This window comes from Chelonoidis abingdonii, chromosome 3 (genome assembly GCF_003597395.2).
Source record: "Chelonoidis abingdonii isolate Lonesome George chromosome 3, CheloAbing_2.0, whole genome shotgun sequence".
Lineage (NCBI taxonomy): Eukaryota > Metazoa > Chordata > Testudines > Testudinidae > Chelonoidis > Chelonoidis abingdonii.
Genome location: NC_133771.1, coordinates 71,718,387 through 71,743,244, shown reverse-complemented (window position 1 = coordinate 71,743,244; position 24,858 = coordinate 71,718,387). Strand labels below are relative to the sequence as shown.

General features: G+C 39.8%; 1 protein-coding gene across 2 annotated transcripts in view; it reads left to right on the top strand.

Annotated features, from left to right (window-relative positions):
* Nucleotides 1-24,858, top strand: part of UBE2J1 (ubiquitin conjugating enzyme E2 J1) — a 72,104-nt gene that overhangs the window by 15,361 nt on the left and 31,885 nt on the right. For both annotated transcript variants that reach the window (XM_032779588.2, XM_032779591.2), the window contains exons 2-5: nt 9,875-9,948; nt 13,801-13,932; nt 16,333-16,417; nt 19,895-20,000. In XM_032779588.2, the coding sequence (XP_032635479.1) occupies nt 9,875-9,948; nt 13,801-13,932; nt 16,333-16,417; nt 19,895-20,000 (397 nt within the window). The remainder of the gene's footprint in view (nt 1-9,874; nt 9,949-13,800; nt 13,933-16,332; nt 16,418-19,894; nt 20,001-24,858) is intronic.

Here is a 24,858-nt window from a genome sequence, read left to right as displayed (position 1 = left end):
AATATAAAAATTGATACACATTTACTTGCATTTACATAGTTCAGAACTTTGTTAGTCAGGTGACTCCCTTTTTAATTTATTTTTAATAGTATCACTACACTGTTGTATTTGAGGGCTTTAAAATGTTCTGTTTTTAAATAATATCGTTACTTTGTAAATGATTTGTGTAAAGTAGTCAAGGTGTGTTTAATTTTTCTTGGAGTACATTGTAAAAATGATCAAAAGTAACTTTCCAGGATTTTGTTGTCCAGACACTTCAGTTCTCTGTCAGATTTGCCTGTCCACTTTCAAATGTCACCATCACCCACTGACGCTCACTCTACTGATTAAATTCCAGGTTTTCTAGATAGAAATGCATTTTAAAAAACAATTTGACTGCCTACCTTGGCAGCATAAACAGGATTAAAATCATGTTTAAAATTGTTCTGCTAACTCAGTTTCATTTCTAGAGCAGATACTCTGCTTTCCTTTATCCTTGTGATACATTTTATATTGAAATCTGCTGCAGCTAATCTGACATGTCAGAGGAGCTATTTACCTGGCTTAAATATCAGTTCTCATTTTCGTAGGAGAATTTTGTGATTCATTCTTCAGATCAAACTTCCCACCAGATTTGAAATGTACAAATAACCTTGTTTAGACCTCAAATAATTGGTTTTAACTGAACTTATAAAGATTTTCTTGGTTTTGCATAAAAGATCATATCTTTTATCTGAATATGTTTCTGTGGATTTAGTCACTTTTTCTACTGTATGTAATTAGGGCTTCTGATTTTAGGTTTTGACTGATAAAATACCCTGATATAAAAATAATTCAATTGGTGTTTATCCAACAAACTCTGGAACAGGTTACTTTTATTTACGGGCATGTATACACCAAGCAGCAATGTAGGCTATGGAGGTGTGATTTCTAAAGTGCACTAACATATTGTGCATTATTGGTTGTGTAGGCCCTGCTCGTGTGCACTTGACTAAAGGTTACCTAGTGCGCTTTAACATAGCCCTGTGTGAAACTACTACATTAGTGTGCTAAGGAACATTATAAAGATATTACCCATTGTGGTATATATCACTGTAATGAATAATGTAAGCCCTGAAAACCGCCTATTTTTGAATATCTGCATAAAACTGAAAAATGCTAAAAATGAAATTAATATACCCTGAAAAACAGAAGTGCTATAAATAATTCACCAATAGTCACACACATTAGGATTTTCCCTTACAACTTAAAACCGATGACTATCTACTGTAATGGGGAAAATGACGAGTTGCTAACCTGTTAGTGTCACTATGGTTTGGACAAACTATTCTGAAGTGACTACTACTTTTAATTCTTTTTAACTATTGTAAGAGTGTTGGCCCCCGGTTTAAAACATTGAAAGCCTGTGAGAGGAGAGTTTGAGAAAAGATTTTCACTTTAAGCATTTTTTCTGGTGTTTTGTGTTTGCGGAAGTAATAATTATCTTTGCTTTAAAACTTCAGAATTTATCATTGTGTATGTTGGTGTTATGAAAGGCCCTATTGTAACGCATGCTGTACACAGATGCAAACTGTAAACTTATTCCTGGATTTCTAAAGTTTGTGCAGTTGTCAGCAGATTTTTTTTAACAAGAGTAGATTTACCAGGTGATTACTTGTTTTCTTAGACAGAAAATACTTAATACTTGAATGGAAAGACCTTCAAGGATATCCCAGGTTGCTGCAGAATGTGGTGTTGGTGGTTCAGTCTATAGCACTCTTTTTTCTCTGAGTCTTTACAATCATAGACTTTAAGGTCAGAATGGACTGTTATCATCGTCTAGTCCGACCTTCTGCACAACACAGGCCACAGAATCTCACCCACCCACTCCCACAACAAACCCCTAACCTATGTCTGAGCCACTGAAGTCCTCAAATCATGGTTTAAAGACTTCAAGGGGCAGAGAATCCTCCAGCAAGTGACCCGTGCCCCACACTGCAGAGGAAGGCGAAAAAACCCCAGGGCCTCCCCCAATCTGCCCTGGAGGAAAATTCCTTCCCGACCTCAAATATGGTGATCAGCTAACCCTGAGCATGTGGGCAAGACTCACCAGCCAGACACCAGGAAAGAATTCTCTGTAGTAACTCAGAGCCCACCCCATCTATCATCCCACTACAGACCATTGGGCATATTTACTACTAATAGCCTAATTTTGGCAATTAATTGATCTTTGACTATCCCATCATACCATCCCCTCCATAAGCTTATCAAGCTTAGTTCTGAAGCCAAATATGTCTTTTGCCCCTAGTGCTACCCTTGGAAGGGTGTTCCAGAACTTCACTCCTCTGATAGTTAGAAACCTTCATCTAATTTCAAGTCTCAACTTCCTGATGGCCAGTTTATCATCCATTTGTCTTGTGTTTCTCCCTCCCTGGTATTTATCCCTCTGATATACACCTCTGTCCTGATATAACTCGACCCGATATAACACGAATTTGGATATAACGTGGTAAAGCAGTGCTCCGGAGGGGCGGGCTGTGCACTCCGCGTGCATCAAAGCAAGTTTGATATAACACGTTTCACCTATAACGTGGTAAGATTTTTTGGCTCCCAGGACAGCGTGTATTGAGGTAGAGGTGTATTTATAGAGAGCAATCATATTCTCCCCTCAGCAGCCTTTTGGTTAGATTAAACAAGCGGAGCTCATGAGTCTCCCTTCATAAGACAGGTTTTCCATTCCTCGGATCATCCTAGTAGCCCTCTCTGTACCTGTTCCAGTTTGAATTCATCCTTCTTAAACGTGGAGACCAGAACTGCACACAGATTCCAGATGATCTCACCAGATGCCTTGTATAATGTACTAACCTCTCCTTATTCTACATGAAATACCTCACCTGATGCATCCAAGACTGCATTAGCTTTTTTCACGGCCATATGAAATTTGGCGTCTCATAGTCGTCCTGTGATCAACCAATACACTGAGGTGTTCTCCTCCTCTGTTACTTACAACTGATAATCCCAGCTTATAACAAAATTCTTATTAATCCCTAAATGCATGACCTTCACTTTTCAGTATTACATTTCATCCTATTACTATTACTTCCAGTTTAAAGGTCATCCAGATCTTCCTATATGATATCCGGTCCTTCTCTGTATTGACAATACCTCCCAGCTTTGTGTCATTCGCAAACTTTATTAGCAAACTCCCACTTTTTTGTCCAAGGCCAGTAATAAAAGATTAAATAAGATTGGTCCCAAACTGATCCCTGAGGAACTCCACTAGTAACCTCCCTCCAGCCTGACAGTTTACCTTTCAGTATGACCCCAGCACTGCCCGCCCACAGAAACAAACCCTCCTTCCCAGTGCTGCCCACCGAAGCAGAGGTATTGAACCTTGGAAATATGTTACAGCGGGCCCCTAAGGTAGTATAATTAACGTAAATGAAAAATGTCTTTTTGCTAGAAGTAGAACAAGCTCTTCTCCCAACTTTGTAATCAATTGCCCTGTTGAATGAATGAGGTGTGAATGAGGAAGGCATGGAAGGCAGGCACCTTCAGACAGCTGCAACCCTTGGAGAGGGGATGGGAGCCAGACCAGATCAGTAGAGCAGGTCAGCCATTGACTCCTCACTTGCTCCTCAGCCCCCTACTCCTCCGGCTCGCCTCCTCAGCCCCCGCCACTGCCTGCCCGCTCGCCGCCTCAGCCCCCCACCCCTTCCCGCGCTCGCATCCTCATCCCCCGCCACTTGCCGCCCCCCCTACTCGCCTCCTCAGCCCCTCACCCCACCCCGGCTCGCCTCCTCATCCCCCACACTGCCACCTGCCTCTTCAGCCCCCCTCCCTCACCTGCCACTTGCCTACTCACCCCCTGCGAGCCGCATAATGAGCCCACCTACTCACCCCCACGGGCGCACAGTGAGCCCCCGCGGACCGCATGCGGCCCCGGGCACAATGTTGTGCAGGCCTATCATAAGCCTCTTTCCCAAATCTGGACCTTAGCGTCCAAAATCTGGGTGCTTAGCATGAACCTCCAAGCTTAATTACCAGCTTGGATCTTATCTCGCTGCCACCAGACAAGAATTACAGCGCCTGCCTCGCTCTGGTCCCCCAGACTTTCCCTGGAGGGCCCCAAGACCCAGAAGCTCTGAGTCTTACGGCAAGGGAAATACTCCACTTCCCTTCCCCCTCCTCTCCCACCCAGACTTTCCTCTCTGCTAACCTGAGAGTATTGATGCAATCTCTTTACATTACAATACAAGAAGCATATCTCCTCTATTCCACAAAAGAGACAAACCCAAATACAAGGAAACAGAAATGATCTATCTCTTTCCCCCTCCCACCAATTCCCTGGTGCTGCAGAGCTTATCCCGTAGATCTAACACAAAGAGAATTCCCTCCCCTTGTTTCTTAGCCTACCCAGAGAGAAAACTCAAACAAGTCTTAAAAAGAAAACTTTATATAAAAAAAAGAAAGAAAAAAGACATCAAATTTCTCTGTAGCAAGTGACAATAATACAGGATCAATTGCTTAAAAGAAAAAAATGAATAAACAGTCTGATTCAAAAAATATCCAATTTGAAACATTCCAGCAAGCTACACACATGTAAATACACCCAAAACAATAAAAGCCATATTGTTTTTCTACCCGTACTTACAATTTGGAAACAGAAGAGTAGAAGATAGAAAGAACCTTCTCATAGCTGAGAGACAGACAAAAGACACAGCACCCAAGACAAAGAAGACCCACAAATTCCCTCCCTTAAGCTTTTAAAAAATCCGGTTTCCTGATTGGTCCTCTTGTCAGGTGTTTGGTTCCCTTTGTTAACCCTTTACAGGTAAAAGAAACATTAACCCTTAGCTATCTATTTATGACAGGCCTGGACTAGAAGCATGAGCTAAGATCAAGGTCCCATTGTGATATGGACAGTACAAACACATAGAGGGAGTTCCTGACTTGAAGAGCTCACAGTCTAACTAGACATGACAGACAAAGGGTAGCAGAGGGGAACCATTGTTATGGGGAGCTCGGCCACCAAGAGATTGTGACTTGCCTAAAATCACAGAGGAATTCTGGGGCAGAGCTAGAAATTAAATCCAGGTCTCCTGAATTACCAAGACCGTACTTTAGCCACTCGGCCATCCTTCACTGTTTCTAGCACTTATGCTTGTGAAAATGACCTTCTAAGTGTGAACTGAGATCCAACTGTTACAGTGCTGTCTTCGTAAGTCTGTAGACTGATTGCTCCAGTGTTTCTCCATCTACTCAGAACTTTTCCAAGCTGTGTGAGAGAGAAAAATGACCAAATCATGTTAGTTTTCACCAGGATGGATTTGATTTAAATCAAATTGATTTAAATCACTAGTCAGGAAGACTCGATTTATTCATGGATTTCTACATAAAGGTGCATTCTTGTTGGTTGTTATAACCCTAATACATATTCTTCACAACCCAGAGATAGATGTAGGTCTCATTTTTAGAAGGTACATACTATACATTTTTAAAGGGATTTATTTTGAAAACTTTTCAGATTAGTTTTACAGCTATATCAGAAAATGAATGATTGGTTATTTCCTTTACCAAAGGTAATTGAAGCAAGTATTTATGAAGTCACTGGAAGGTGAACTATCTCCAATTCAACAGGTTAATCATTAATATTTGGAGGATTTTCTTGCCATGCTGTATTAGGAGAATATCACCAGACAGACATTTAAATTGTTTTATTTAACTAAAACAACAATATTATGTATTCTGGATTTTTTTTCTTCAACAGCAAACATATAATATTTTAACAAAACAAACATGAATTTTTGAATTTAGTTAAGCATTGAAGTTTTTTTAAAATCAGATTTGTTTTTGTTAAAATTGTTTTTAACTAAAATAGTTAAATGAAATCTTTAAAAAAAACAAAAATAAAATCGACTGTGACATCCAGGTCAACATGAGAAACTTAAAATACTGGCTTCTGCAGCTAACTCGGTCGTCTTCACCTTCATTTTCCTGTTTGTTCTTAATCTGGAAAAGAAAAACAAGCTTTCTTGCCTTTTCAGGTCCCAAACAATTTCTTAATTTGGAATGAATTAGTCCAAAGGAAAAAAATATTCTTCCTACACCAGAAGAAGCTGCTGCTGTTAAAAGAGAGATTATCACTTCAACAGTCTGTGAATCCAAGTGCTTATGTGATTTCCACCAGTTCCCTGGTGTGACCTTCTTTAAAACATCAGCAAACATATATTTCTTGAATGGTTTTTATTCCCAAACTGGGTCTCTTTTACAACCTGCTGCCATTACAGGTTTTCTCTTCTAGTGAGAGAATGGTATGGTAGATCTCAAATCAATGAAGGCTACACAAAAAAAGACCTCAAGACTTCTGGAATATGCTGCTCAAACAGTTTCACTTTTGTTTCTACTGCCTGTTCCTCCCTTCTCACATTTATCTCCGTACTACTACTTCTCCTCCTTGTCCAAATCTATTCTTCTTGGGTGACCAGATGTCCCGATTTTAAGGGACAATCCTGATTTTTGGGTCTTTTTCTTGTATAGGCTCCTATTATCCCCCACCTTCTGTCCTGATTTTTCACACTTGCTGTCCGATCACCCTGTCTTCTGCGCCCAACAATCTTCTGTTCATTGAACTTTCTGAAACTTTGCACTTTTAGAGAGAGATAAGGAATTGACTCTGTGTACACACATTTGCAGAGGGACAGTAGGGTTGAGGTCTGTTATTTCTCACCTCTCTCTCTCTCTCTTTCTCTTTAAAAACATTTTGCTGCTAACAAGCATGTTATCTCTGGAGACACAAATCCACAGTTTGAGAACTGCAAAACTAAGCATCTCTGATGGTATCTTCTAGACTGAACACTGAGTCTTATTGGGTAGATAGAAAGATTAACCTAAATGATCTATACAGAAGACACTGGAACTCCATAAAATTGGGTCCTTAATCCATGAACTATTGGAACTCATTTACAAAACTTTTCTTAAACATTACATGAATATATTGTCTCATCCTATAGAATTAGAATCTATAATCCCTATTCCATGATGAGATATCTTTGAGCTATAATGTATCTTAATTAAAACTATCTTTAGATAGGTTTTTCCTAAAAAAAAATTTATTAAAAAAAAAAATCTGATTTTTTTTCAATTCATTGATTTTTATCCACCCTAGTTTTCACTTCCCTTTGAGGAGATGTGAAATTAAAAGGAACCAGGTCAATATCATGCTATTGCTTATAGTTTTCACAAGCCACAACAAAAGTGTCAGACCTCTGGTGCTATTCAGTATGGAAGAGGACTAAAATTTAAGTCTGTGGGAAGATTAGAGTAGCATGCAGAACGACTCATCCTTTGCAACATCAAGAAAACTGCGAGAGGGATGGAGTACTGGGGGCCACCTCCACACATGGCATCCAGAAAGCTGGCAGAAGTATAAAATAGAGTGGGAGGTCCACCCTTGTAGTAACCATGAGCATAGGTGCCGGCTCCATGAGTGCTACGGGGCTGGAGCACCCATGGGAGAAAAAAAAAGGGTGCTCAGTACTAACCAGCCATAGCTGATTGGTAGTGCTGCTGACCTGCTGTTTTGCGTCTTGGAGAGGGAACTGGGGGAGGGCAAAGAACAGCAAACTGTGGGTGGAGGCCTCGGGAGTTAGAGGGTGGAGCGAGGGCAGGAGCCTGGTGGGTTGGTGGTGGAGCGAGGGCAGGGGCCTTAGTGGCTGGGAATGGAGTGAGGTCAGGAAGAGGTGGAGCGAGGGCGGGACTTTGGGATGGAACACCCCCCGGCAAAAAATAAGTCAGTGCCTGTGACCATAAGGCTGAAGGTGGAAGGGGAAACACAGAGAGCTTCCTTCTCTTTCATTCTAGTAGTCAAAGAGGGTTGGGTGGATGTGGGACTTCACACTTATCAAACACTTACTACTATGAGAGTGATATGAAAGATAGAACTACCATGCATGATCCAGGGACAGCACCCTAATAGAAATCCCAGCACGCTTACCTTTCCAAGCCACTGGGAAGGAGTGGAGGCTATCTCTTCAGCTGGCCTGATTAGCAGTGACACCCCTTGCCCCCCCTCCCCCCCAGTTTTTCATACATGTGTCTGTTAAGTTTGGTCTTCTCTCTACTAGGTATCTGATTAACTTTTCACGGTTAAGTGTGTAGTTATGAGTGAGACTGTACAAGAGGGGAGAGAAAATTGATGGGATTACTGACAAAAGAGAAAGTGTTGAGAGAGACGAAAGAGTTACAGAAAACACATGGGAGGAGGTAGAAAACATTTCTGTAATAATAGAGATGAGAGGGTGGAGGGAAGAAAGAAGGAAAAATGGAAATATACTGAAAATAGCTCAAAAAAGATGCACCATTATTTGTTTTGTGGGGTGGATAGAGAAATGGAGTGGAGTAAAGACAGGAAGGAAAAAACAACAGAAGCAAGAGAGTCATAGTAAATAGGGCTGGTCAAATAGTACTTGACAACTATATTATTCAGTGAATGTCACGGGCATTTGTAGAATTTCATTTGATACTTGCGTGGTATTTGACTAGTACTAAAGATAACTAAGTACTTTTTGGCAGTTATATTGTTAGATGAATACTGGTAGAATTTATTCAACTTTTTTTTTTGCTATTTGATAAGCTCTAATATTAAGTTACATCTTAAAGATATTATAAAATGTTGATTCACAATATTTTACAAATAAATACAGCATCCAACTGTTCCATTCCTTTAAATTGCAGGAGGCGTGGCATTGGTGAGGTGTGGCGTGGTGTTGGACCTCAATACAGAAAGTACTTAAACAAGTACCTAACTTTAAGCAAATAAGTAGTCCCCGCTGACTTCAGTGGGACTGTTCATGTGTCTGAAGTTAAACACGGGCTTAAATACTTTCCTGAACTGAGTCCTTAGTGTGGGAATGGTAGCACAAGTATTTTTCATCCTTTCTGGTAGGCTTAGTTCTCAAGGTAGGGTAAATGTTTCGAGCATCATGTATATATGATTTCAGATGGCAAAATGTAAAGTGTATGATGTGTGTGTCCATATACTTTCTGGTGTTCAGTCCTCTCGTAGAAATCTCTCAATGATTTTGTTTGAACTGTTACATAATTATGTAACTTTCTTGACAGTGGTCAAGGTGTAAAGTTTTTTAGGGCTTGTCTTCACTAGTGTGCTATATTGGCATATATCAATTCAGCTGTGCGGATGCAGCACGTCTGATGAAGATGCACTATGTTAATGGGAGAGTGGTCTCCCATTGACATGATTACCCCACCTCAACGAGAGGTGGAAGCTACGGCAGCAGAAGAGTGTCCCCGTTGACACAACCTGATGTAGACAGCGCTTTAAGTCAATGTAACTTACTTCGCTCAGGGGATGATTTTTTCACACCCTGGAGCAACGTTAGCTATGCCGACTTAGTGGTAGTGTAGACAAGCCCTTACTTTTCATAGGCAATTGCTGAAATGCAAGGAGGTTCTTCTTGTGATAAAATGTAATGATAAATATGTCTTGTTCATCTGTATTTATTGAAAGCAATTGTGAAATCCTAGTAAATGTTTTTTTTTATATTTCCACCTCTCAGCTTTAATGTAAGGGCTGAATTAATAAATCATGTACTATTTACTCATAATGTTCAGATACATTATTTGGGAAACTGTGAAACAACTAAATATAATTTTTCTCAGAACTTAGTGCTCTTAGGATACAGGATTTAATGACTCATAGCTGAGTAATTTATCATGTGCATCTTGGAGGAGGAGGAAGTCAGGTGAGAGAAACATGGTGTGCTGGACCATGTAAGCTGCTTTGTTAGACGAAGTGACTCCTTCAAGATAATGCTAACAAAATCTTTTGTATGTTTTACATTTTTTACTTTTTAAGGGAGCTTTTCATATTGATATACCAAATTTCCTTTTTCAGCTGTCAAACGTTTAATGAAGGAAGCAGCCGAATTGAAGGATCCTACAGATCATTACCATGCACAGCCCTTGGAGGTTAGTTTCTGTGTATGTTCACTGTAGCTGCTAGTTTGTGTCTGCTGTATAATACCTAATATTATTTTTCTACCTGGTTACTTTGCTCTAAGGCCATATGTAATATTTAATTTTGGTTTTGGAGATTAATAGACCTTAGTAAAATGATTAGATTTTTATTTTTTTTTCCTTGAAAACTATCAGGAACAGTTTAAATCTAATGACATGTCACGGACTTGTCTCATCGGTAAAAAGTACATAATAAAAGTTAAGATTATAGCTAAGTAGTCATGTCACAGTGTTGCAATATGTTTTTCCCCTGGGGATTGCATAACATCATAATTTGTGTGTGAAGTGGTTATGCATCAAAAAAGAAATTCATGTTATGTTATGAAGTTACCCTAGCAGAAAGTTTAAGGCTAATTCCTGTAATTGAATTGACACATGTGCAGCCATGTGCATACATAGGAGCCCATTGAAGTAACTCGTGGTTCAGTATGAGCAGAAGGGAGCAGTTACAGGATCTCACCTTTTAAAAACAAAAAAATCTTACCCTAAAGATGCTATCTATGCTGCAGTCTCAGTCCTGGAAATTTTATAAACAGTCAAAAATTTGAGGAAAGGTGAAATTCTAGTGCTGACAAGAACGAAACTTTAAAACAAACAAACAAAAAATATCCTAATGATTTATGTTACAGTATTGTGGTGTTTCTGATGTTAGGCTGTAAATGGAAAAACCTGCAATTAAAAAATAAAAATAAAATAAAAGATGGATGTTGATCCAATAAACACCAGAAACACACCAGAAATGGTTATTTGTATCTATAGGCTTGTCTACATGGAGCAGTAATGCAGCCTTTGGGGGTGTGATTTTTAAAGTGTACTGAAGCAGCAGTTCTCAAACTATGGGTCAGGATCCCAAAGTGAGTCGCAACTTCGTGTTAATGGGGTCACCAGGGCTGGCTAGGGCCCAGGGCCAAAGCCTGAGCCCTACCAACCGGGTCAAAGCCAAAGTCCGAGGGCTTCCACCCAGGGTGATGGGGCTCAAGTTACAGGCACCCTGCCTGGGGTTAAAGCCCTTGGGTTTCGACTTTGGCCTCCCTGCCCAGGCCAATGGGGCTCGGGCTTTGGCTTTGACAGTCTGCCTTCCCCTCCTCAACCTGAGGCAGAGCTTGAGTAGGCTCAGGCTTTGATCACCCCTGCTGGGGTCGTGTCATAAAGTTTGTTGTCAGAAGTGAGTCGCGGTGCACATTAATTTGTTCATGTAGACTTTGCTGGTACACACTAAAGGTTCCCTAGTGTACTTTAAGATAGTGCTGTTTGAAACAGTATTACATTAAAGTGCACTAGGAAATGTTACAAACAGATTACTCATTACAATATATACAGAGAGAGAGCCCCGGAAACCCCAAATTTTTGGATGTCTACATACAACTAAAAAATTTGTAAAAGTAAACCTTAAAAAACAGAAGCCCTAAATGTTTGGACTTTGCCATTTGGTGGAATTTTTGCAAAAAAGCTTAGTTCACTTAGCATACTTAGAGCACTAAACATGCTTTTGGGTGCTATAAAATACAGATTATTGTTATTGGTTAGCTTTTGTTTTTACTTGCAGTTTTTCTCCTGAATAATGATTTTGGTAAAATATCAACTTTTATTTTTTTTACTTATATTTCTGTTTTATTTTAATTCCAGTGTTTTAAACCAAGTTTAGGGATAAACAGCACCTGGATTTTTGTAATAGTAAGAATACGAAGGCCTATTTCAGGATGTTATTTGCTGGTAGTTTGTATGAATGTGCTGATTGCTTGCTAGGACAGTCTTTCTCTCCTGGGGAGAGAACAGTGAGAAGCAGAACCTGAATAAATGTTGATAGTACTAGACTGTCCTTTCAAGAGTGATAAGTAGGTGGGCAAACATAGATAGAGCTGTGATCCAGCACTCCGCATTAGTCATGAATAGGGATATGACTTTGTCACAGTGTTGGTCACCACTGTTACCAGAACCTGTGAATTTTGCTGTTGATTTCAACTCAACTGTGAAAACAGTGAGCATGTCTTAATTAACAGGAAGCAATCATGACTTTTTCACGGTGTCAGCGGAAGTGAAAAAGTTAAAATGCAAACCTTTGAATAACGGTAAATAACGGACAACAGCAACAAAATATGAGTAAAAATTGGCAAAGTGCTAAGCAACGAATGCAGCAATATTCTCAAACATTTAATGAAAACAAAGGAAAGTTACTTTGTATGTAGTGCAGCATGCATGTTGATTTTACCAGAAACACTAGCTGTGACAAGAATCTGGAAAGTGCAACACATAAGTACCAAAAAGAGGAATTACAGGTGGAGGAAAACAGACATCTGAAACATCAGAAAACAGCTGTTTACTGATCGAAGAGCAGCTTTACTGGAGATATGAAGCTTTCACAGTAACAGAAGCCTTTTCTGCCTCTTGCATACCCTTGACATTTCAAAACTCAGGGTTTTTAGAATGCAATCTGGAACACACCTTGGAGTTTTACTTACCCAAGTATTTTGAATATGACATTAAATAATTGGAGAGACAAGGTGGGTGAGGACTAAGTTACTGGACTAACTTCTCTCATCTCCCTCACCAATAGAAGTTAGTCCGATAAAAGATAACTTCTTTTGGTGAGAAAGACGAGAGAAGTTAGTCCAGTAAAATATACTACCTCACTCATCTTATCTTTCTAATATCCTGGGACTAACATCCCAAAACTGCATACATTCAAGATTTAAAAGAAAAATTGCATGGCTTTGAAGGAATCAGCATGGTAGCTGATGAAGCTATTGATGCTGAAGACATATATGTACTCAATATTCTCGCCATCCTTGGCCCAACAAGCAGTGATAACAAAGCTACTTCAGCTCCATGTGAACAAAACAACCTGGAAGTATTTTTGTTGAGTTATGAGGTTTTGGAAGCAGTTAATTTAAAACAGTAAGCTAGGCAATAAGGGAAACTGTTGAGAAATTCATAATACTGTTTGATTGCGTGACAGATAACGGCACCTACATGGTGAAAGCTTGGGATTGAGGTTTGAAACCGTTATTTTTAAATGCAGTACACCTGACGTGCATGATGCCTTTGCTTAAACTTGTTGGTGATTTGTGGATGAAAATACTTTTAAAAGTAAATGCATTTGTTATGGCTATAAAACAGGCTTTGACTGCCTGTCCTGCAATGAAAGCACAGTTTTGTATGTTTCTAATTGAAAAAGGGAGAAGTCCTTGCATCCTACCAACCCCTGTAATAATCAGATGGAATAGCTGGTTCAGAGCACCTCTTTATCATCTTGAATATGCTGAGGATTGCATTTCATTTTTTAGAAAGGGGAATGATCATCATAGTTTTAATGTGTTGCAGAGGTTAATCTCTGCCAATCTGCATAAATTAGAGACTCTGGAAGAATTAGAGGCTCTAAAGGAGCTTGTACCACAGATCATGAATACTTTCACGGTTTATGAAGAACCCACAGTTCAGGTTTATTAGGTGAGAAATGACTGTGATCTTGTGTTGTGAGCTGAGAGCTCTGAAATTTACCAACATCCAACGACCAAAAATTGCACCTCTAGAAAGCACAATAAAAAATAAGTCATACATGGAATCTGACTCAACCTCCCACTTCTGCCAACCTGCTGCTACTTTTTTCAGTGCTCCTTAACTGTAGCCTCTGCAATGCTGCACTGTCTTATAGTAGTTATCCTCATTTAGCTTTCTTCTGATTTTTAATTTTGAATCTTTGCTATTCTGCAGAGCTACAGTCCATGCTTGTTTTAATAAAGTAATGATTATCTGTTTTTGTCCTGTTCTTTCTGACTTATGTGCTCTTGTTTTTTTGGTTTTTAGGATAATCTTTTTGAATGGCATTTTACTGTTAGAGGCCCTCCAGATTCGGATTTTGATGGAGGAATTTATCATGGACGAATAGTACTACCACCAGAGTATCCCATGAAACCCCCAAGCATCATTCTGTTAACAGTAAGAGTATTTAGCAGTCATCCTTTTTATATGGTCATTTCAGCTAGAGTAACCTTAAAAGACATTAACAAATCATTTTTGGCAATATGAGAGAGACTTTACCTAGAGAAAAGTGCAGAATTGTGGCTTTTTGTTTTGTTTATCCACTTGTGTACCGGTAAATGAGACTAAATGAAAAATTTGAAGACTATTTATGCAAGGTTACATGCATTATGGAAAAAACGCTGTTGGATGAACTGAACTTACTGCTTTGACCACTGAAAGAGGAGGGAAGATAGTTCCTCTACTGCGGCGGTAAGAGGCATAATGCCATGCCATTTGATTCACTTTGGAACAGTGATGTAGACAGGGACAGTTACCTATGTTTCTTGCTGAAACGTTATTTATAGTAACTGTAATGAAATATCTGTTTATTAAAACACTTTAAGTTCTTATTCCAAGGCCAGAAAAACAATGAGAAATAGGGGGTGAGCAAACAAACTGAGCAACCTCGTCTTGAGAGAGGTTTACTATCCACTTCCAATTGACATCAACAAGAGCTGGATTTGCCCAGCACCTTGCCTCAAATTTGTGTCAGGAGTAAATAATTTAGTGTGTGTGTGTGTGTGTTTTTATATAATATATATATTATAAGTATTAAAGTTGCAAAGACGAGCACTTAAAACTTAAGAAATACCAGAATTAAGGTTACCTACGCAACCTTAATTCAGAATCCTTGTGCATATGCATTAAGATACAAGAATGAAAAAAAAGTGATCATGTAATTAAAGACTATATCATAATTAAATTATATACAGTGGAGCCATATTGACCCCTCTACTTGGGTCGTCAGCAGGGTTTTGGACTTTTAGATCTACAGTACAAATCTCTACCACTTGAGTTAATGGAGTAACTGGTAGTAGTAGTAGTAGGCTGTTATCCTCTATGTGGACCAGCTGCTAGAAGGGGATGAGACACGTGCTTTTCTAGTAGGTTTCACAGCTGTTTGTTGACAGCAGAGGAATGTTAGATGCTCAGGATTCCCGAGTTCAATTTCAGGTTTGGAGCTTGATACAGTGGTTATGGACCCTTCTGTTCCTGTGCCCTCAGCCTGTTCCTGTCCTCCTCTGTTCCTGTGCACCCCTACTTCCTGCCCCTTCAGCCTCTGCTTCTATTCATCCCCACTCCCTGGGTCCTTCCCTCTTCCTCTGCTCTCCTCTACCTTCTGGTTCCTGCAACCTCTTCACCTACTCTGCATTCCAATTTGCTGCTCATCTTTTACACTGGCTGTGTGTCAGACAGGGAGCATAGATAGTGCAGGAAGGACAGTTTCACTGCTCTCAGTCCTGTGCCCCGTACCACAGCGAACCCCAGCAGCTGGGAGAAGTAATTGCAGGGAGGATCCTGCTGAGTCCCTGGAACCCTGGGCTGAAGCACTCCCAGTGCAGTTGGAATCATCAGAAAATTTATCTGTCACACTCTGTCAAGCCTCTAGTAAGCACGTGCAAACTGAGATTTTTCAAAGGGTTATAAATTGGTCAAATTTGGATAATTTTCACTGGGATGGCAAAAAGCACTTTCCTGGTGTCAAATTTTAAGTCCCTCCACAGCAGAGAGGTGCTAGAGTTTCTGAAATGAAGACTTGTTTAAAAAAAAAAATATTAACGGGCAAAACAATGTATTTTTTCCTAATCTCATTCTTGGAAACTGCTGACCTGTTTTAGCTGAAACTTTCCCCTCCAAATCAGCCTCATATGAATACCCAACATGGATTTGGCAAATGTTTGGCTAAGTCATAAGCAACTGAAAACAGGGTCTTATGATTGAAAATATCAGGCAACCTTAACTATAGGTGGTGCTACCAGCTCTGCCTGTATATATAACAAGAGCTAACCTTTTACCTTTTGCAACACTTAAAATATGTTTTGGCAGAAACCTGACAGCATCATAGTGGCCTTAACTTCTAAATTCTTGTATATGATTCAAAAAATTGATTATGATCACCCATTATTAATCAATTCCAGTAAATTGTCTATTGTATTCTTGGCTTTTAAATCATTGAAATTATTCTCATTTGTCATATGAAATGTTGCAGATCTTAAAAGTAGAATACAGAATTCACTTTTGGAGGATTTCTGCTATTTCTTATGTTTAAAGGATACCTTATGATAGAAATGGGAGATTGTCTTCAGTGCTTTGTGCAGACATCAGCAAGGGTGGCTTCAACAAATCTCATTTAGCTTTATATTGGTGTCCTTTTGTTCAGTTGTTATATGATGTTGGCAAACAGATTTACTTGAAAAGATTTTTACTGCTTAGCTTTTTTGGTAGAAGCTGGTTTAACAAGGAATATTTGGGTTGAAGAATGTCTTATTTTTTATTTTTTTTTTCGTTTTTCTTCCCTGATTCCCTTCCCTGAAGGCCAATGGCAGGTTTGAAGTAGGGAAGAAAATTTGTTTAAGTATCTCAGGACATCACCCTGAAACGTGGCAACCTTCATGGAGTAGTGAGTATTACTTAACATTCAATGTAATTCTTCTTCAGCAAAACATTGATGGACACCAACAAAACTAGTTTTCAGAATTATATTAGAATTATATGTGGAGAAAGTGGATAAGGAAAAGTTATTTACTTGTTCCCATAATACAAGAACTAGAGGTCACCAAATGAAATTAATAGGCAGCAGGTTTAAAACAAATAAAAGGAAGTTCTTATTAAAACAGAGCACAGTCAACTTATGGAACTCCTTGCCTGAGGAGGTTGTGAAGGCTAGGACTATAACAGCATTTAAAAGAGAACTGGATAAATTCATGGTGGTTAAGTCCATAAATGGCTATTAGCCAGGACGGGTAAGGAATGCTGTTGCTAGCCTCTGTTGTCAGAGGATGGAGATGGATGGCAAGAGAGAGATCACTTGATCATTGCCTGTTAGGTTCACTTCCTCCGGGGCACCTGACATTGGCCACTATCGGTAGACAGGATACTGGGCTAGATGGACCTTTGGTCTGACCCAGTACGGCCGTTCTTATGTTCTTATATTCTTTGCGAAATTATCCATTATCTTATCTCAGTTTTATATTGTGCTCATCAGCATATCATTTAAGCACATTGCTTGATATATGGGCCAATCTCTGATGACATGCAGAAGAACTTCTACATACTCCCCTGATCTCAAGGAGACACTGGAAATAACATTGTTTCCGCTTCAAAGAGTCTTGTAGCACCTTATAGACTAACAGAAGTATTGGAGCATGAGCTTCTGTCCCTATAGAGAAATAAGTAGAATGGAGGGAAGAGGCACATAGTTTTAGTGTTGTCTTTTTTCCTGGATAAGTTGATAACCAAACTTTGAATTTAATTCATTTCTGTTAAGCTCACTTAGTTTCTTTGTAAACAAATCTTAGTTGAATTGACAATGGCATCAATATCTTATTATGGTATCTATTGATCACAGGACTAAAAAAAATAAATTCCAAGACAATACCATATTTGCTGAATGCCAACTAATTGTATGTTTCTCCAGGGGTAAGGTAAAGGGTAAGTAGGAGTCTTGGCTGGTGCTGTGAGCACTTCCTCTCCTGTTTCAATCTAATTTAACCATTCATGCCACTTTCTATTCAGGTTAGCAGGGCTGGCCTTTAGGGTCTGAAAACTCCAAAGCTATGCCTCAACTCCATTTTTGGACCCACATACATGTCCATATTAATCTCCATTTTTAATCAGAATAGCCCCTGAATTTGTGGAGGTTGCCTTGGTGTAAATTAATCACTAGGGTTGAAATGTCACCATAATTTTCCATAAGCAACATGGGTTAGTCACAGTTTCCACCACAGTTGTCTGGAACTAGCTGTTGGGACCTGTGTAGCCCATAATCATAAGTCTCATGGTTTTTTTTTTGTGGATGCCAGGACTATGGCTACCACTGACACTAGGCTGCCTTGAGTTCTGCAGATTAAATGGTTCCTCTGCTGAGTTGCAAGCAGCCAAGCCATAGCAGACAGAAGTAGGAAGGCTGTCTCCCCTCAACCTGAGCAACATCTGCAGCATACTGGAAGGTAGAACCTGACCTCCCACCCACCCTCAGCAGCACCCTTCCTCAGTCATGTGAAAAGAGTGGGAAAACAAGAAGCACCATAGGAGAAGTCTCATAGGGAGAGAGTAAAGGGGGCTGATCTCAAGGGAGAAAAAAGATGGGGTACCCGGGAAGGGTAAGGTGGTATGTTTGAGATCAGTGAAGGGATGTGAATTGATGTGAGAGAGAGGTATAGGGAGGACTTGGAAGAAACAGTGGAATACAGATGGGCTCAAGGGGCTGGGAGATCAAGAGATGTATGGTGAACTATTGATATTTATTTGCCCCGGGTAAACAAGCAAGTAGAATTTTACAAGACTGCATATATAAAACATTTTGAGTGTTGTTTTAAATTTATAGTTATGAAAAATGCTTTGAATCCTATTTTACTTCCTAGTCTGGTCACTTTAAGTTTTCATTCTGAATCAGCTTGAATAGCAATCTAGGTTGTATATATTAGGAAAAACTATGTCACTAGGAGGGTAGTGAAGCACTGGAATGGGGTTACCTAGGGAAGTGGTGGAATCTCAATCCTTAGAGGTTTTTAAGGCCCAGCTTGACAAAGCCCTGTCTGGGACGATTTAGTTGGGATTGGTCCTGCTTTGAGCAGGGGGTTGGACTAGATGACCTCCTGAGGTCTCTTCCAACCCTAATCTTCTCTAATTCTACGAGTAGTGTGTGGTCAACTGAGTAACATGGTTTGTAATTCTGACATGGCACTCTGTACTAAATGAACGCTATAAGGAGAGGGGAGGCTCCAAGACCCTGAGTTTAAAATGACTGAATGGTTTTTGCTTTTTGTAAGTCTCACTGCACTATACTACTTATACCTTTCCCTGAAGTGGGAAGAAGAGGAATCACGCAGCAAGATGCATTGCAGAAGGCCCCATCTTTTTATGTCCCCCTCCGCCCCATCTGTCACTGTTTAACAATATGGCATAAAAACCATCATTTGTCCCTACGCTGGCTATAAATTGCACACTTAAATATACTGAAAGGATTAAATTCTATGACCAGAGTATTGTGCAAAACCAGGGCTCATAGAATTGTACATGAATCAGCATGTTCTGCCGAAGCAGAATTACAGCTATGAACATTTTGAGGCTGCAGAATCTCAGGGGTTCTATTAGCAGAACAATTCTTCAGTCTCTGCTTAATAGCTTTTAAACTTTTTTCAACAATTGTTGAGGGCTTTTGTGGGCAGTATATATGCTGCTGTGGTATTTATTATCTGTGGGTTTGTATGTTAGTTTTCTTAGGTATTATCCAGCTGGGTAACACTTCTGTAATTGCCTATTTATTTAATTACTGTTATGCTGCCTTAACTTTTCATATAGGCATTGTTTTATTATATATAATAAACAATTGTAATAAATCAAAAGAAGAAACGTACACATGACAGGTATGTTATGTTCATTGCAGACACACAGAAAAACTAGTCCTTGTCCCGGTGTGCTGACAATCTAAGGTCCAAATTTAGCAAATAACTGTACATAGGCCATGCCAATTTAATCTCCTTATTATGGTCCTTTTCCACCCTATTTTCTCCCTCCTTGTTTTGAACTCAGCTATTCATTTTGTTCCATTATTTCTATGGGCCTTAGCCCTCCTTTTCAGTCTTTATCCTCTGCCCCCTTCCATCAGCCATCACTTCACCATCTCCCCTTACATAACCCTTCCATCTGTGACTCCTTGCCATAAAATAGAAGATAGTTTTCTTGTGTTCTCCTTATTTTTTGTACACTATTTTTGTTGGTTTGGGTGTGATTACAAGAAATTCTCTTCAGACAGAATGGAATCTTTATAGGCAAAACTCATTACTTTTTTTTTTTCTCCACAAAGTCTAAACTCAATTAAGTAACAATTCTGGGAAAAACTTAATTTGAATCTTTATTTTTTTTCCAATTTCAGTAAGAACAGCTTTACTAGCCATTATTGGTTTTATGCCAACCAAAGGAGAGGGAGCCATAGGATCCCTAGACTACACACCTGAGGAAAGAAGAGCACTTGCCAAGAAGTAAGTCTTATTTTTGTAACATCTCCAACAATTTTTAGAAATCATGGATCTGAAGGAAAGAGGATTCCATTTCCTCTGATCTGGATAATCACTTCTAGTATTGTCAGTCAGTTGGAAATAGGCAACTATATATCAGGATTATTATTGTTAATTTATTTCTTCAATGCGAACAGTATGCTTGTATCAATGTGACTACATTTCTGGTCTTGTTTCTTTGCCAAGCTTGTTTTGCCTTCAACATCAGTTCCCTTTTCAATTTTTATAGCTGTGAAGACTTTCTTTCTGCACACCTTATCATGTAACATCTATGAGAAAATGGTAGGGGTGCTAATGCCATCTGTACATTTGTCACTGCAGCCCAACAGAATGTTTTGCCAAACCAATTTCTTCCTAATAAAAAGAGAAGTAGAATGAAAGTGGGAGTTTTCAGGACCAGTGACTAGTCGCAGAGGTCTAATTGCAGAATTAAGGAAGTGAATCAATGGATCTTCATTTTGCATATCAAGGCAAGATCCCTTGCTCACCCTTAGAGCTTCTTAACTGGACCTTTTTGAAATTCCAGTTCCAATGAAGGGAGAATCTAAATTGTCTTATTACCTCAAAGGTGAAATGGTTCTGTGGAGTCACTATCTATCTTTGTGTCATAGTAAGACTTGAATAATAAATATAGCTCTTAGAAGCAGGTAATAATATAAATTTGTTGGTGACAAGTTTTCTCCTTAGCAGCAGTGTCTCTTAAACAACAACCTCTTATTCTCTTCCATGCCTTGCCATTCAGAAGTTTTAGTCGGGCATATCCAACCAAAAGACCAAACATCGCAATTGAAGGTTGATGTGAATTTCCATTTCTAGAAAGAATGAAGACAAAATATGTGTTTTACCTAACACTGAAAAAAATGTTTCAGCTACTGTTCAGAAAAATGCTAAGTGCGCAAAGTCTGGAGTTGTGTGGCCCAATTGAAGGCTGATCTGTTAGTGCTCTCTAGGACTTCCTTCTGAAGGAAAATGTAATCTCTAAGAAAGGTATTAGCAAAAAAGATGCTTTAGATGTGTTTGCAAAGTGCTTAACAATAGCTTATGTGTAGGTGTTTGATATCTTACATGGCTAGAGGTCTATGGATGAATTTACAGGATATGCAGAGCAGTATTTCTGACCAGAAATTTATTTAATGGAAGTCCTTAAAGAAAGTTGACCATGGTCTTTTGGTATTTGGCTTCCTCAGTGTTGCAGCCTTACTTTTAAATAAGACTTTCATTAATGTTATGAGTTCAGATGTGACAACACTTTGGACAGTGTGGTTGAATGAACAATGTGAAATGTCCTAGATTACACTACATCTGCCTGCCCATTCCAAAGGATTGATTCAATAGAGTAGTTTTTGAAGTAAGGACTCATCATTGGACAAAAGGCTAGTGCTTAGAGATTTATTACCTTAACACACCTGAGATGCACAGGGATCACAACAGATTCCACTTGCTAATAGTTTTGAGAGTCCATCTTGGCGGCAAGAAGGTAGTGAAGAAGTAAAGTGGGTCAGTATATCACTGCCTTGTTACGAAGGCAGTGTGGAAAGCTCAGCTTCATTTCGGAAACAACATGTCAACAGATACAAGATTTATAAGAATGGAGAATTCTAAAGGATAGCTTGTCAAAATAAGGCCGCCAGGAACAGCAGGTCCTCTTGTGACTCAGAATCCCTGATACTAACATCTGTCATCAATGAAAGCAACTTTCCTGAGAAGCTATGTCAACCTCACTATGACTGGATCATCCATCAGATAATCCATCATATAGATTTGGGAGCACAGTTAGTAAAATGTTCAGCCAGTTGGTGTGTGGGGGACAGTCTGGATCTGTCTACCTTTTATTTCAACAAGGATGTTGAATGTTGTGGCATCTGATACTCTGTTGCATTAAAGAAATACCCACGTTGCCTCTCTGCAGACCATTCTGAACAGCTGCTTAGATGATCTTCCTTGTCTATTGCACTGATCTTCCTTGTCTATTCCTCTGATCATATTGCCCTCAATCTTTTTGAATCCTTTAACAGCCTTCCTCATTACTACCACATCAGATTGAAGATTCCTTCAGGACCCTTAACAACTCTTATTTATCTGTCTTTTCTCTTACCACATTGCTCCCTACTCTGTCAGTGATGCCAGCCTGGATTCCGCACACACCCTGTCTCTGTTTGGGGTGGAATTCAGACCAATGACAGTTTGTCACTGCCTGCTCTGTAGCCCTGGGTGCCTTAAATGCTCTGCTGCTGTGGTTTATAGCTCAGGCACCAACTGCCAGCAGACGAGCATGCAGCCCTGGTTCAGCACTCTGACCCCAGCAGTCTGCCTACAACACAACAGCCCCACCTTAGTCTCCACCAGCCTAGGTTTCTACTTGCAGGGTGACTCCCAACAACCTCCCAGTCCCAAATTTCCCCAAAACCATCGGCCCTGAAATGAGCAGCTCTCCTGGAACATTCAGAGGAGTAATATGGTCCTCTGGATCTTTAAAGAGACAAAAAAGCACAACAACTTGTTGCCTTAACTGAAGTTAATGGTCACTTCAATTCAAACACAGCACTGGCTTGGTTTAGATTAAAAGTAAAACAAGTTTATTAACAAAAAGAGAGGTTCTAAGTGATTTCAAGTACAAGGGATAAAGACAAAATAGTTACAAGCAAATGAAAGTAAAATACTCTCTAGAGGCTAAGACTTAATTCAGTAAACTGCTGCCTTGGTTCAAGATGGATTTCTTACTGTCTTTTCTTTCCTGCCATGACTGTCTTTTTCTCAGTCAGGACCTTCCACAGAAGTACAAGGTGCTGGTTTCCCTTGTCATCTTAGATGAAAGATCTTTGCCTAAGCAGGTTTTTCACCTATATTCAGCACCCAGAGATTTCAGCCACCTTGGCTGAATGACCCTTCTTTCTCAGCTTGCAAGAGCTGTGTCCTCTTGTGTCTGTCCAGTGATGGATGCCAAGATGGCATCTTCTCTCTCCTTATGTCTTCCCAAACTCACTGTTTCATCCCCGACTCAGGATGGCCTTATGCTGTTCTTTCTTTCCTATGGACTTCCTATCCCATTGCTGAATTGTATGTAAATAGGGCTTCCATTGATTTTGCTTAATTTTATTGGAGACAGGTAGATAGCCTTCTCTCCTGTGTGTGGGAGAAAACCTGTTTCTCTTCCTTTAGTCAGACTTTAAACCATAATATTAGTGAGTATCCATGTTTCCTACTATAATGTTAATACATACATTTCACAGTGATATTAATCACCAGCATGTCATTAGCTGTCATAAAAGACCTTGCTTGATACACTTTTTTATAATACAGTAATATTTAAGGTTACGATTTTGTCATGGTTATTTTTAGTAAAAGTCAGGGACAGGTCATGGGGCCATAAACAAAAATTCACAGAAGCCTGTGAGCTGTCCCTGACTTTTACTAAAAATAATTGAGACAAAATGGGGGATGAGAGACTAAACCTGGCTGTCGGAGGTGAAATCGGGGACGGGGTCCAGCACCTGCCACCGCTGTGGCAGCTCGGAGCTGCAGGGCCGGTGGCAGGGAGCTGTGGGGGCTCCTGCTGCCTGGAGTCCCCCCACTGCCAGTGGTGGCTCAGTGCTCCGCCCCTGGTCACCTGTAGTGGCTGTGATTTGCGAAGCTGGCAGCTTGTAGCTCCGGGTCCCTCCACTGCCTACAGCAGCCAAGAGCTGCAGCAGACCCTTACTGCCTGCGGTGGCTCAGGGCTTTAGGGCTTCCTCTGGGTAACAGCTCTAGCCTCACTGCCCTGGGGCTGAAGTAGAAAGTGTCATGGAGGTTTCTGGAAGTCATGGAATCTTTTACTTCGGTGATCTCCATGACATAATCTTACTGTTAGTAATATTGCATACAATCAGTTGATTATATTACGTATCATTTGAAGTTCGGTCCCCCGTTTTTATAGTTCAGGGGCTGTCTCATCCACTCACTAGGTTGATGGCTTTGTTTGCCTTTTATGTAAATATGCCTTCATTGTCTCTGTCTGATGATGAGGCTGGTCAGACAATTACACATTCCTTTGTCTAGGGCACAGTGGGATTATGTATTGCTTGTCAAACAAATTTTAAAACATAATTCTAGCATGTATCCATAACTTTGTGCACACCCCATACATACATCATGCTAGAATATTAATGATCAGTGAGTTACTCATTTTCCATTGATCTCTTACATAATTCCTTCTAGATATAGATGACAACAGCAGAGTGTGAGGTGTAATGAATATGTCAGGCCTGATAGGAATTGCTGATACAGAGTAGGGAACCCCCAGTGGGCCTTAGTATTACACCCCTATGTTTATTTTTCAAGGAGTCTTGACTTTGCTCCTTCTATCATGGCATCCTCTACACACAGAACACATTACTTCATCTGATTAAAAAGGTCACTACATTCTCCATTAAGTCCTTCCTCAAGACCCAGTTCTGCAATGATGTCTGCAATCAATTAGCCAGTTAATTATGATTAGGTAATTAGGTAGTTGGAGATAGTATATTTGCACTTTGTTTATATTCCTCTTTTCCTCCCTTCATGTGTTGCTTTTCTCCTTAGATTGTAGCTTTTTTAGATGTGTATTGTGTCTAGCATATTGTGGGTGCCACCAAACTACAAATACTAAGTTTTCTCTGCTTTATGCCTCTTGTCCCCCGATGGTCTGCATTGGTAGGAATATGAAATTAGCTGACCTTTTCCATCTCTAGATTCTATGAGAGCCCAGTGATTTTAATTGCTGTTGCTGGCCAGAAGGTTTTTGCACCCGCTTCACTCTTTAGCCTCATTGTACAAACTTCTGGTTCTTAATCTTCTTTTGCAAAGT